Source organism: Chelonoidis abingdonii, chromosome 19, assembly GCF_003597395.2.
Source record: "Chelonoidis abingdonii isolate Lonesome George chromosome 19, CheloAbing_2.0, whole genome shotgun sequence".
In the NCBI taxonomy this organism is placed as follows: Eukaryota; Metazoa; Chordata; order Testudines; family Testudinidae; genus Chelonoidis; species Chelonoidis abingdonii.
This window is the reverse complement of record NC_133787.1, coordinates 37,716,779-37,731,804: the sequence shown is the minus strand read 5'-3', so window position 1 is coordinate 37,731,804 and position 15,026 is coordinate 37,716,779. Positions and strand designations below refer to the sequence as shown.

At 39.9% G+C, this 15,026-nt stretch overlaps 1 protein-coding gene across 1 annotated transcript in view; it reads right to left on the bottom strand.

Moving 5' to 3' along the window:
• The window catches only part of BANP (BTG3 associated nuclear protein), a 271,776-nt gene that overhangs the window by 246,825 nt on the left and 9,925 nt on the right, over positions 1–15,026 (bottom strand). The window contains exon 2 of the mRNA XM_032793751.2: positions 57–209. Within this exon, the coding sequence (XP_032649642.1) occupies positions 57–126 (70 nt within the window). The 5' untranslated portion in view covers positions 127–209. The remainder of the gene's footprint in view (positions 1–56; positions 210–15,026) is intronic.

Below are 15,026 nucleotides of genomic sequence, written 5' to 3'. Positions count from 1 at the left end.
TTTAGAAGGTAACATTTCATTGCTCTTCCTTGTGTCAGTACTACCCCCTACTGTACCTGGATGATCTGGGTTCAAGTCTTCCACTGCAATCTGAACCACATCTGCCAAATCCTGTTCTGACATCATTCAGAATCAGGCAACAATATTCGCTCAAATACCACTGAAGGCCCCAAACTCACACTCTAAGAGGTCTGCTACTTCGTACAACCCTGAAAGACAGCAGTAAAAAAGAATGTTAACACACACAAGTAAATTAATACTTTAATTCATGTTCTTTAAAAGGAGCTGATTCAGAGGACTGATAGTGAGAATCAGAACCTTTCACCTTTAGGTCATTGGTTCAAATCCATATTGGTTTGGTTATGGCCACCTAATGAACATTCAGTGATCCTTGTGAAACAGATAAGGTAAATATTGGCCCAGTTCCTAGTGGGTACTTGTCCACATCCCAGAAACTACTGTGCCAAATGCCATTAATTGCCACTTTGTTTGGTAATATCTCCAAAGAAGACCAAGACTGAAATACGCCTATCACTTCTGAGTTGGTCCTCCCTGGACCTGTGAGGAAAGCTTGCACTATCCCAACGTATGTGCTGTACCTCTTCTGTGAACAAAGACAATTCGTCCCTTGTCTCCCCAGTTTGGCACTTCAATGCCATTCATCAGCACTAAATACACTGTAAAGTGTTTGTGTCTTATTTTAAATGTAATTTTTGTTTAAAATTTAATTTTTAAAAATAGCAACAATACTTACATATACATATGCAGCAATAAATAATAAATCATATGACACTTTGGGCTCTCTACTAAGGGAATAACATTCCTAAATTGCAGGGTTCTTTTCATTTATGGGCTATCTTTTTTAAAACAAGGAAATTATTTAACATTTATATTGCAATAGCATCCAAGGACCCAAATAAGCATTGCATCCCCGTTCTGCAATGCACAATACAAACATATATGGAGACATTTTCCCTACAAGTGTGACATTCCTGTGGGATCTATACAAATCTTGGTTAACATATACTGAGATTAGGGACTTCTCTGCTGCTAATTAAAACTAAATTTGAACCAAAGTTCAATTTTTTACTCTCTTGGCTCCCATCTCTGCCTGGCGTTTCTACAGCTCAGCTCTGATGAAGCTTAATTCTATTTCCAAAGCATGGTCCTGATTCTAGAGCCAAACATTTCTCAGCCTGCAGAATTCTCTGTCAAAGGTCTTTAGTAACCATATTAAGGAAAATCTTCAGCCTCTAAAGTTGAATTACAATCATAGGAACAGTTCACATCTGTGTTTCCTCACAGTTACAGAAGGATGGACAATGCATGCCAGGAGACCAGTCTTTTTTAATACCTGGCGCAAAGAATACTAGAAGGATAATTTGAGGTTTACCAATGGAAATGGTAATTTATCCCTTAACCTTGACGCTGAATCAAATCCAACTATGCATAAACATTTTCCTCTTTCCTTCTTCCACTTGAACACATGAAAGCAATTAAACCAGGCAGGTGGAGTGCAATTTAAAAAAAAAAAAAAAATACACTGTTACTTCTGAGATTGGCCTCAGCAGCAGCTGCTCATTAGAAAAGCCTGTATCTTCTGAATGAGGACACCACCGAATATCAGAGTTATTTACTAAAATGATGTTGCTGCCAATATTGACTCATTTGAAATTCTGATCACTATGAAAACTGTTGGGATCCTATAGACTATGGAAAGGTGCCCAAGAAAACTGGCAATAGGTTAGCACATGTGGTTGCCATTTTGGCAAGTTAAATTTGCCATTTCTCAGAAGTCCTGGGAACCGGCCAGTCTTAACATAAGAAAACAGCTGTGCTAGAATTACTGTTTCATAATGTCACTAACTGAGTACTGTTCAGAACCCTGCCCTTAATCTGAAGGGATGCATCTTTCAATACACACATTAGAAAAGGGACAAACAATGTCAAATCTTGATATTAAAAAAAAAAATCGTATTTACAATGCTAGATAGCAGTGATACTTCATATGGTTCATTTTAGCCTTGCCCAGCAGTTCTGTTCTAGTCATCAGCATATTATAAATCACTTTCAAGGGATCTGTAACTCACTTATTTAAATTCAATTTAGGCCGATATACAATGCACACCTTTTCCCCTTCCAAAATCCATTTGTTATAACAAAATTAGTTCAAGTTAGTTAAGCCCTCTCCTAATGCAAGTGAAAAACAATTTCCTGTTTCTGACCTCCTTTCTCCACTCCTAGCCTCTTGTGTCATGTTCTGGTGAAATACGGGCATATGTTTAAAAAAAAAAAAATCCAAGCACAAAGCCCCCACTTTATCCTAGCTTGGACAGATGTCTCTTAGCAGTTAATGAATATAAAGGATTAAAACAGCCAAGATATCGTAATTTATAAAATGGCACATATATACGGTAATGTTTCGTCATAACATTAGAAATGTTCACCTTTTTAAACATATTTTCAATAAATCAGATATTGCGCATAGGCAACTGGCCAAGGTCATGATGAAGCACAGTATTTTACAAACAAGAATCTGCCAATTCTACATTCTCACCGGGCATAGCACAATGTAAATCTGCTGCCCCCAGACTCAAAAAGAACCTCTATCACAGGACTCGGGCAACCTTTGGCATGCAGCCTGTAAGGGAAAGCTGCTAGCGGGCCTGGATGGTTTGTTTACCTGCAGCGTCTGCAGGTTCAGCCGATCGCAGCTCCCACTGGCCATGGTTCACCGTTCTAGGCCAATGGGAGCTGCAGGAAGCAGCGGTCAGCACACCCCTTGGCCCGCGCCGTGTTCCCCAGCCCCCATTGGCCTGGAACAGCAAACCGCAGCCAGTGGGAGCTACAATCGGCTGAACCTGCAGACGTTGCAGGTAAATAAATCGCCCAGGCCCGCTAGCGGCTTTCTCTGATGGGCCGTGTGCCAAAGATTGCCAATCCCTGTTCTATCAAAACATTAGGGAAAAATGTATTTATTTGTACACACACACACACACACACAAAATACACGGATTATGGAGGCACTGGTAACTTAGTAGAAGTTGCATAGAAATTTGAAATTAAAGTTGGAGTAAAATGCCTTTTATTTCACATTCAATGATTAAATTCAGGGTAGAGTTTTCAGAAAAGTTCAACATTGGTCTAACTTTGCTCTCACTGAAGTAAATGGTAAAACCCCTATTAACTTCAAAAGGAGAATTAGGCCAGCACTAAGCACTTTTGGAACTCCTACCTTTAGTCTACAAATTTTGCAAAATAAGACTTCAGTTCACAACAGAATTTTCCTTGTACACAATTTTTCTTGTCAAGTATTTATTGACTTTTCCAGAGGAAACATTTTAAAGTGCTCCTATTTTTAAACTGAGCTGTTTTCCCAACATTTTTTTGGATTCCTCTAGTTGAAAAATCAGTCCTCACAAACTCCAAATGTCATACACATTCTTTCAATATCCTAATCTTAGGCCGTTTCTGAAATGTTAAAAATTAAATACATAAAAAGAGAAGTGATTCCTCTTATTCAAAACAAGTTTAGAGCTACACAAAGAATAGTGGATAGAAGATCACTGTCAGACTAGCTGATCCAATGGTCCCTTCTGGCCTTAAAAATCTATGAACTACTCAGATGCATCAGCTATCCATTTCCCATGACCAGCTGTGCTCTCTATACACATCTGGTGAGCCAAGGAGACAGGGTGGACAGCAGCGAATAAAGGGTTATACAGAGTGGCGAAAGATACCTTGGGAAATTTCAAGCACCTTAAACTGAAAATAAGCATTAACTGAAGTTGTTCAAATAGCAGAGTGGATAAAAATGGATTTTTTATTTTTAATTAAATACAAGTTTCTTTTTTTAAAAACAAACCTATCTGAAATTAAATTTGAAATTGACAACTTGTATTAAGGCCTAAATTTATTATAATTAAAATTATTTAAATTAAATGCAAAAAAAGAATATTAATCAGTGTATGTCTGCTGCAAAGTTTTAAAGAAAGTCAAACCATTGAACTGGTGGAAGTCACTGGCTGAGCACCAACAAACTATGGTTCCAGAAGTGCTAAACCGGCTTTTGAAAGCAGTAGCCTCTTCTGCACGTGCAGAGAGAATATCTTCTTCATTTCAGTTTATTCAACTAGTTCAGTTCAATGACTATTGCATTTGAAGTTAAGAAGCCAATTTGGAGTTGTAAAAGCAGGAAAGTTTGTTTTCCACTTCCAAGCTGTACATAAAAACTAGGTGTAAAAGGATAAAATCTTCTAGTTGTAAAATCTTGAAGGACAAGGTAACCAAAAACAATTACTTCTTTTGTTTAATAAGGCCTCGTCCACACTTCACAGTTTCTTCAACAAAAGCCAGCTTTTGTTGAAAGAGGAAGTATACACACTAAATTTAATGCTCCTCCCACCAGTGTAACTCCTCTGCTATGCTGACATAATAAAACCACCTCAAGGAGAGGTGGAGGGCTTATGTCAGTGTAGTTAGGGCCATGCATGTCTGTGTAGACACTACGTTTCTTACATCTGCTGTTGGCCATCGTTCGTGTCAATTTCATGACTCCAGCTCCTGGCTTCCGAGAAAGGCTCCTGCCCAGCCTCCACTCCAAGCCAGGCTGTAACCCAGGCTCCTGACTTGGGCTCCTGCCAAGGCTCCCCACTCCCCGCCAGGAGCACGGCAGTCGACCGGACTCTGAGTGCGGATCTCTGCACAGGAGGTGAGAAGCCCTGGGCGGCAGCTGGGCTCCTGGTGGGGTTGAGTCCTGGCTCTCAGTCCCCCACACTGTCCCTCTTCAGTCAGTGGAAGCACTCCTGCTGAGGATGCACACCATCAACAGAAGAAGGGTAGTGTGGACAGCAGCCACCACATCAATTAATGCAATGGTTTAAGTCAACCTAACATAGGTCGACTTATCTTTGTAGTGTAGACATAGTCTTAATAGGTTAGTTTTAAATGCAAAACATATTTTGCTAATTTTTTTCTTAAAAGTAGTTACATTTAATAAAAATTAAAATACTTTTTAGGCATTTTAATAGAATTTGAATTTCCATCCAAATCCAGCTTGACACAAGACACACCAAAAAAAAAATTAAATAATTGCTTAAATAAATGTATGCAGATATGGTGTATTCTCTTAGTTAGCAAAGGGAAGCACCAAATTTAGCATGAAGTCTATTTCTGATTGCAAATCGACATTTTAATAGTTACTGACCAATGAAAATCAATCACTTTTTTTAGGATAATTAAAATCAGTATTTAAATCGCTTTGATTTAAATCAATCTACCCTGTCAAATGGCTTGCAGCAATAGTTTATCATTCCAGAGAAAGGCTAGCAAAGAGCACCTGGAAACTTTTTATTAAGGATTGAAACATGGTAACTTGTGAACAGACAGAATTAAAGAGCGACTTTAGTTCCCACTCCCCAAGCACAGTGAGTGCTGTGGTGCAAGGTCGCAAATGCAGGTCCATTTCTCTGTGTGCTTCCATTCAGTCTTCCTGATGTTGCTTTTCTAATTATCATCTGATGGTCCTATAAACCAATGTATGATGACCCCTGTTTTATAGTGTTCTGTGAGCTGTGATTGGTGGGATGGGTGTCAATGATTTAAAACTATATATGAATTCATATTAAAACAGGCTGAGACATGATGGGTCCAGAATGCTACTTGCTTGATCATAACTGTACATTTTGTTTAGTTAATTCTTGAACAACAAAAAATCACTCCAAATAAGATTAAAGTAATGCTTCACTGAACCAAGCGGAAAAAAGGTGCAACATTTCTTTTGGTTCAGATTTTGTCTCAGTTTCTCACCTTGTTGTAGGATTACTGTCATGTATTACCCCTAGGTCTAAATTTTAAGATCATCTGGAAATCACAGTTAGTGTAGAATGGGGCTGCCCATCCACTAATGATGTTTTACGAGGATCACCATTGCATTTTAGGTGAACTTTAAGATGGTGATAGTATTGGCCTATGCAGTCCCTAAAGGGTTTGAATCTTTGGTCCATCTCTTTCGTCATGTAAAATTCTGGAAGCTGTGATTAACTGAGCTGCTCAAGATTACAACCCCCTTGTTTAAACAAGAAGGTGGTAGTGGCAGGATGTTCTCTGTGGCAGTTCATCAATTCTAAAGACTCTTTCTCTTCTCAGCCTCCACCCCAACCCTAATCTCTCTGGGCATGGCCTAACACATTCTGTATATTGTGACTTTGATGTCACACTGCAAAATTAGTCTATTTTTCTGGGAGGTGGGGCTTTTGAATAGGATTTGAAGTGGGCAAAAAAGGAGATGTCAGTCATAGCATAGAGATGTTTTTCCATCTAATCAGTCTGGATCAATGTAGAATGACTGACTGTAAAATAACTTGAGTCTTGAATATAAAATTTTTATCAATTCAAATAAACACAGTACCTAGACTGTAGGCTCCTTGAGGGACCTTACCTAATCTATGTTCTGTACTGAGCCAAGTATGATTAACAATAAATATTAATGAAGCCAATATTTGAAGTTTTTTTACCTTCTAGACTCCCATACTTTGTTTCTTTTTCAATATAATAGAATATTTATGTTTAAGATTTTTGAAGGGGGAGGAGGGAAAAGCAGGAGGAGGGAAGAGAGGCCTGTTGATAGCAAATGTACAGAGCTGAACTCCAACACTGAAATTAACTAGGAATAGTGCAAACTGATGAATGCGAAAAGGGGCAAAGACAGAAAGCTGCCTGAAACCTCAGAGAGAGGTAACTCTGGTTTTTACCTGAAAGGATTTATTCACAAATACATGGAGTTAAACGTAAAACTAGAAGCCCTATTTGTGATGTTTGAACTGTAAACCACCACCAGTGTATAACAGTTACAGCTGACAAGGGCAGAACTATTTTTGTTTACATTCCATGTTTCTTTAAGAACACAAATATTTATAGGTAAATGTATATGACTGCATTATCTTTTTTGGCTAAATTTCATTTAAAAAATACTAAAATCTGTGGGGAAACAGCTTACAGGTGTGTGGTCAACAGCCTTACTAACATACAAATGTATCAAATAAACATAGTTTTACTTTCTAAAAATGTTTGAGGTGGTGGGGTGTGAATAGGGTGATTTAGAAATGTAGAGTTTCAGTACATGAAATGTATACATTAGCTGATCCTGTTTCAGTGACTGCAAATATTGCCAGATGTTCCTGAGTGCTACTTTACTGTTGCAAGATTGCTACAATACTTAAATTGTATGTAACAGGAGGACATTTGTTCCAATTTACCACATAATCCAAAATGTGACATTTTACTTCCCCTCTGCCTGCTCCAAACCTTTAAATTACATTTGTTTTGTTTTAAACAAGAATAAATCCAAAGAAGAGGAAAAAATGATCAACACAAGCACACATTTTCAAATAGCTATTTTTTTGTTGCAAATATTTATTTTCTTCTCCATGCACCTACTGGCCGCCAGTCAATCCCTTCTTTATTTGTCCTGCATCCAGTGTGCATACTACTGATTTAGGCCTCAGTCCTACAGACTTAAAACACGTGCTTAGCCTTACACACTGTGAGCAGTCCCACTGAAGTCAATGGAACTACTCACCATGTGTTAAGTTAAGCAAGTGCATAAATATTTGCTGGAACAGAGCCCAACAGTGCTCTTCCCAGATTTTCACCTCTGTGACTTTCAAAACCTTTATGAACCCAAGGTCTGGCTCTGCGTCTAAACCAGAGTCACTCCATTTGGCAGCCAGAACTGAGTCTTCTTGCACTAGTGAATAATTCCCTAACAAAGTACATTATATATCAACATACTATAACATATTAATAAATAAAACATAATAAAAAGCCGCCTTTTTAATAGTGTATAAGGTCAAATGCATTGTAAATACAAGAACTGCCAAGCCTCCTATGGACTTCATGCACCAACATATTGAAAATAGAAATATGAAACCTCAAAAGTATTTTAAATAGAAGGTCCGATTTTACACTGCACTGACTTGCACTGTAAACTATGAAGAGAAAAGAACGCATCTTAAAATTTCTGAACTGCTATTTGCACTTTTACCTTTCTTCTTCCCTCTCTACATTACCCAAAAACGGTAAGTAAAAACATTAATTGTTTATACCCTATATTCTGTAACTAAACTGGATCACAACTGTTACTGTTTAATTATAAAAATACTAGGATATTACAATGTATGATAAGAATTATAACAAGCTCTATTACATGTGATATTAGGAAGTTCTTAGTTTCCAAAATGTAATGTAAATGCTTTTGTCCCTGTTAGGCCATACCTAACGATACTGCACAACTGACCGAGGACTATGGGGGCTTACATATGAAAGTTTATAAAGTGCTAAGGAATTTCAAAGATGATACTTTTCAGTTTCCCTATACAGAAGAAAACAAAATGTGTGTTTGTAATGAGATGCCCCTAAAAGATCCTATAGGCAAAAAGCCAGGCATCATCACAATATTAGACTTTGTTCACTAAATAAATCACTATATTTAATGCTTCACTATTGTCTTTCTGGCAACCGTGATTGGGGCAAGGGGACAAACTGGAAGTCATTACAGTGTCATGCACAGGTGTTAATCTATTTATTCTTTAAGAATGAGCTACTATTGTATGCTGACGTTGAGAATTCTTTCAACCTCTGTGTTGAAAATAATCAAAAGACAGGAATTCAGGTTACAGAAATTTATTACTGCAGCCAGAGAAATCTGGCCTCTGAGATTATATGTCAATTGGCATGAAAGTGAAGGTAAGACAAGTAGGTAACCTAAAAACATCACTTTGATAATGTGGTGCTCAGACACTGGGCTGATGGGCTACAGTGCAAATCCCCAAAGTTGAGGATGACAGCAGGAAAAATGAAATAGATGCCTTAACAGCAAAGAATCTTGGAAGTTTGGTCCTCCTCTGGTAAGAGGTCAGAACTTAAAAACTTAAACAAAATTGATTCAGTTTTAAACCCATAAAAGCTCCACAATCTGCAGAAACTCTTATGGGAACTCAGCAGTTCTCTTCAAGTTCATTGTCTTGATTCTCTTAGGATAATTTCCCTTCTTTTGCATCCTAGCTGGTACAAGTCTCTGTTTTTCTTGGTCATCTTTTTCCTTCTCTCCTTACTTACCATTCTACCTCTACTTTTGCCCAATATCTCACCACTAAGCTTTGCTTGGATGCTCTCCCGTGATACTTCTCCATTTGTCCATGTCTGTTTTATTTATTTATTCTTATTAAACCCAACACTGAAAAGGCTTATCTACGTTACAAAATATTAGTGTGTTTAAACGTAATTGTGAAGAGTCACGTCAGCTGACATCATGATGACTACAGCTGACCAGGTAACAATGATAATAGGTTACAATGAACTAAAGTATAAAATGAACAATACACAACTGTTTTATTACTTGATAAATTGTAGGGAGCGTGTCTTTGAAGGTGTAGCAGTGCAAATATTTTTCACTATGGCTAGCAGGTATCAAGTAAATTTTTCAAGTCTTGGTTTGAAAAAGTAATGGTAACATTACTTTGATGACTTGGGCCCTACTCCTGCAAACAAAACAAGCACATGTTTAACTTTACAGATATAAACAGCCCTACTGAACTCACTGAGATTATTCACAAGCGTTAAGGGTGCATATAAATGTTTGCAGAATCAAGGTCTTAAATTGTTGATTTTCACAGCACATTTAAGAAATGCGATGAGTGCCTTCACAACTACTCATCCCCTTTGGTGAGCTGCTGTTACATACAAGTTATCTGCCTCTAATAGTACATCTACACTACAAGAGCTACAGCAGCAGCTACATAGCATAGACACTTGCTTCAGCAATGGAAGTGGTTTTTCCATCATTCTACTTAATCCACCTCCACAAAAGGTGGTAACTAGATAGCCAGAAGTATTCTCCCATCAACCTAGCAATGTCTACTCCAGAGCTTAGATTGGCTTAACTGTCTCTCTCAGGGATCTGAATTTTTCACATCCCTGAGCAGCATGGCTGGGTCAACCTAATTTTTAGTTGTAGACCAGGCCTTTGAACAAATAAGGCTGGTCTACACCAAAATATTAGGTCAACCTAGCTATGCCACTCAGGAGTGTGAAAAATCCACATATCTAAAAGATTCAGTTAAACCGACCTAAGTCCCAGTGTACATAGCCGTAGGTCAACAGAAGAATTCTTCCATCGATCTAGTTACCACCTCTCAGAGAGGTACATTTTCTACAGAAACAGAAAACCCCCTTCTGTCGGTGTAGGAAGTGTCCACACTACAGTGCTGCAGCTGTGCTGCTGTAACAGTTCTAAGGTCGACATACCCAGAGAGAGATATGTGCAGAATGATGTCAGCCTAAGGGTTTGTCTACAGACAAATGCTACAGCAGTGCAGCTGTACCTCTGTAGCACGGTAGCATAGAAACTTGCTACAGTGACATAAGGGGCTTTTCCACTGCAGTAGTTAATCCACCCTCTGATAGGCTGTAGCTGGGCTTAAAGAATTCATCCATCAACTTAGCAGCGTCTGCACAATGGCTTAGGTCGGCTTAATTATGTCCCTCGGGAGTGTGAATTTTTCAGAGTCTTAAGTGACATAATTAGGTCAAGCTACATTTTAGGTTTAGATCAGGCCCAAATTGATCCAAGTTTATGCATACATTGAGGTACCATAGCCAGGATGCAACACTTAATTATCCTGGCTATTAATTAACTTCAGCCATAGGCTTCATTACTGGTCAGTAGCAAATCAGGACTGGTCTAAACTGAAAATTTACATCGTCATAGCTACATCTCCCAGGGGTGTGAAAAATCCATACCCTAAGAGTTTGTCCGCACTTAAAACTCTACAGCAGCACGGCTGCAGCTGTACCACTGTAGCAGTTCAATACAGACACGCTCTACAGCGACAGGGGAGGTTCTCCCATTGCTGTAGTCAATCCACCTCTGTGAGAGGAGATAGCTAGGTCAATGGCAGAATTATTCTTGGCCTACCACTGACTACACTGGGAGTTAGATTAGCATAGCTACATCTTTCAGGGGTGTGGATTTTCCACATTCCTGAGACACGTAGCTATGCCAATGTAAGTTTTCTGTATCGACCAGTTCTGAGAAACAAGAGCTACCCACATCAGTTATAGCCCTTCCAAGGGTTAATACAATGTACAGAATTTGATGTAGTTATTTAGTTGTATTGCTTGCATCCACTAGGTGGAGAATCTTTACTGACAATTGCTCCTAATTTTCAGGAGATTGGTCTAGACAAGGATATTACTCCAGGTAGACACCTCAGGGATCAATTCCTGTATATTTTTATCTTCCATTCAAAAAACACTGAACAATGCTTTGCTGCCTGAAGGGGCAACCTGGGGTAACAACTGTAGTTGCCATTCTGGGTACTTATGTAGGGGGTCTGAAAAATAAAAGCAGTTAAATGTTGGCTACATCTCAGCAATATTGTTTTGGTGATGTTTGAGAAAAGTAGGTGGCAGCGTATACCGATAGCTGCGGGACAGGGGGAGAGGAAGATTCACCATACCTTAAAGTTCTGACCAAATCAAGTACTCACATATGAAAAAAAAAAATGGTCACAGAAAGGGGAAAATATCCAAGATTTAAAAAAATCTTACTCGTAATTTAATTCATCTGCTATTCAGAAATGTGTTTGTGAATGCTTGTGCAAAAACAACCTGTCCGCAAGTTCAGCATGAGCAAATTTTAATTCAGTTACCCAAGCTGTTTAAACTACCTCTAAAAACAAATAACAGAAAGGAACTTCTAGCATGGTACAGAAGATGGTCTCTCCTGAGAATAACAGTGCATATGTAGTGATGCTGGCAGAACAATGCCAGCTCATGCTAAAGCCCCTGGGCCTCACTGAATATTGACAAATGCACAGCTGAAAAGCAATCTGACTCACCTTTGTGTTAGTATTGTTAAAACAGAGTTAGAAGAGTAAGTTTAGTGTTTAAACTTTATTAAATGCTTGTAAGATCTTGCTTATTAGATCTGTATGCCATGTTATTTGGTAACGTTTAAATGTTTGCTCTGTAACTATAAATATGTTTGTTAAAACTGAAAATCTCCACAGTCAGCAGAGAAACATTACCAAGCGTGAAATGCTAACTAACCACAAGAGTTAGCCAAACCGGACAGTCTCTACGCAAAAGAATAAATGGACACAAATCTGACATCAGGAATCATAACATTCAAAAACCAGTGGGAGAACACTTCAACCTCTCTAACCACTCAGTGACAACTGAAGGTGGCCAATTTCGCAACAAAAAACTTGAAAAACATACTCCAAAGACGAGACCGCTGACTCGAATTAATATGCAAATTAAATACGAATTAACTCAGGTTTAAACAGAGCAGGGAATGTTGGTCATTACACTAATTGAATCTATTTCCCGCTATGTAAGTTCTCCTCACACCGTTCTATGGGTCATCTGATATCACTTCAAAAGTTGTTTTTTTGTTCTCCTGCTGATGATAGCTCATCTCATGGATTAGACTCTTCCTGTGGATATACATACTTCCACCTTTTCATTTCTCTGTATGTATAATATCTCCTGTCTGCGTGTTCCTTCTATGCATCCGAAGAAGTGAGCTGTAGCTCACGAAAGCTTATGCTGAAATAAAATTTGTCAGTCTTTAAGGTGCCACAAGTACTCCTGTTCTTTTAACCACAAGAGGTGTCATCTTCTCCCCAACAATAGAAGGCCTATAGATACCAGACAAGCCATTGAGGGACATTAGTAGACAAAAGACTTTGTTGATTGCTTCCCCCCCAAGCCTTAGTCCCATCGTAGCCTGAATGCTGAGGGAAGGGTATAAATATCCCTGTCAAAGAGGCATTGTTATCACTATGCTGCTTGAAATTCAGAGAGGGCAAAATTTCTAAGCATAAGCAAAGGACCCCTAAGCTGCTTGGCTTGGATTAATTCTAAAGGACACACGGAGCTTGCGTATTACATCAGCAACTATTACATTTTGGAGCCTAAGACTATATCTGATTTGTGCATGTATGATTACCTGCTTTAACCTTGTAAATAACTCACTTCTTTTTCTTAGGGTATGTCTATACTGGCAGAGTTACAGCACTGGCAGTTACAGCACCACTCAGAGAGCACCACTCACAGAGCACTGCTGTTGTGTGTTCACACTGTGAGCTGCCTGTGCAATAGTGTGTTTACACTTGCGGCACTTGCAGAGGTATTTGGAGTGGTGCACTCTGGGCAGCTCTCCCATAGAGCATCTCTTCTGCTGCTAAGAGTTGTGGGAAGGCAGAGGGAGTCGCGGGGCATGCTGGGTCCTGTCCCAATGTCCTGTGATGCATTGCTTCGCATCCCAGCAATCCCTGTGCTTCCATCTGCATTTGATGCCATCTTTCAATGGTTTGTGTACTGCGCACTCTGCCTTTTCAGTCTGCAGGAATGGATCCCGCACTGTTGACCAATATGCTGCTCGCTCTCACTAACACGTCACGAGTAGCAGTAGAGTTATTCTTAAACTACAAAGGCAAGAGGAATTTGAAATCGATCTCGCCACATGTACTAGCTACGATACAAGATTGCTTGTGGCATTCACAGAGGTGCTGACCACAATGGAATGCTGCTTTTGGGCTCAGGAAACAAACACTGAGTGGTGAGATCACATTGTCATGCACGTCTGGGACGATGAGCAGGGGCTGCAGAACTTTTGGAGAAGGAAAGCCATATTCATAGGCTGTGTGATGAGCTCGCCCCAGCCCTGTGGCACAAGGACAAGGGAATGAGAGCTGCTCTGTCACTGGAGAAGCTTATGGTGATTCCACAGTGGAAGCTGGCTACTCCAGACTGCTATCAGTTGGTCGCTAACCAGTTCAGAGTGGGAAAGTTGACCGTTGGACACGGGTTGACAGAAGTGGGCAGGGCCATTAATCACATCCTGCACTGAAAGACCATGACTCTGGGCATTGTATGTGACATTATGCATGGCTTTGCACAAATGGGCTTCCCTAACTGCGGAGGGGCAATAGATGGCACAAATATTCCAATTTTGGCACTAGACCACCTAGCACATTAATCGGAAGGGGTATTTCTTTATGGTTCTCCAGGTGCTTGTGGATCAATGTGGGCGTTTCATAGATATTAACACAGGTTGGTCCAGGAAGTTGCAAACAGGGACTTTCCTCCCAGACTAGATCACCATAGGGGAAGTCAAAATGCCCATTGTGATCCTGGGAGACCCTGCCTACCCCTTAATGCCATGGCTTATGAAGCCATACAGAGGAACCTTGACAGCAGCAAGGAGCAGTTCAACAGGTTGAGCAAGTACTGAAGGCCTGCTGGCATTGCCGATCTGGGAGGCTGGACCTGGCCAATGACAATATTCCTATGCTTACAGTTGCATGCGTATGCTCCATAATATTTGTGAAGGGAAGGGTAAAAGCTTCACTCAGGGCTGGATCACTGAGGCTCAGCGCCTGGAGGCTGAATTTGAACAGCCAGAGACCAGGGCTATTAGAGGGGCACAGCATGCGGCCATAAGGATCAGGGATGCCTTGAAGCAGCAATTTGAAGCTGAAAGCCACTAATATTTGTCGCTATGCTTGGGAGTGTGGTGCTTGTAATGCTAGGAGTTGATTGTGATTGGTGCAGATAATGCACTAGGAAGGCTTCAGAAAACTGCCTGTTACTTTGCAGAGGTCTTTTTTCTTTCAATTAATGGAATACACATTGCTTTCAAACCAAAACAATTATTTTATTTAAAAGAAAAACAAACAACCAGAGGAGAAAGATAAACAAAAAACAACACATCAGCACTGTGGGGGATGAGGGAAGGCAAGGTCCCAGGAGGAGGTGGAGTCCTGGGATGGCTTCAGATTTGTGTATGTCCAGGTATCATATCCAACCTTCTCCTTCGGATTACTGTGCAGCAGGTACTGTACTTCAGCAGGGCTAACCTGCAGAGGGATGGGTGTTGAGTGCAGTGGGTACTGGGAGTCTGCAGGGCTGGACTGTGATCGGGCAGGAGTGGAATGCAGCGGGTACAGATTGGAGTC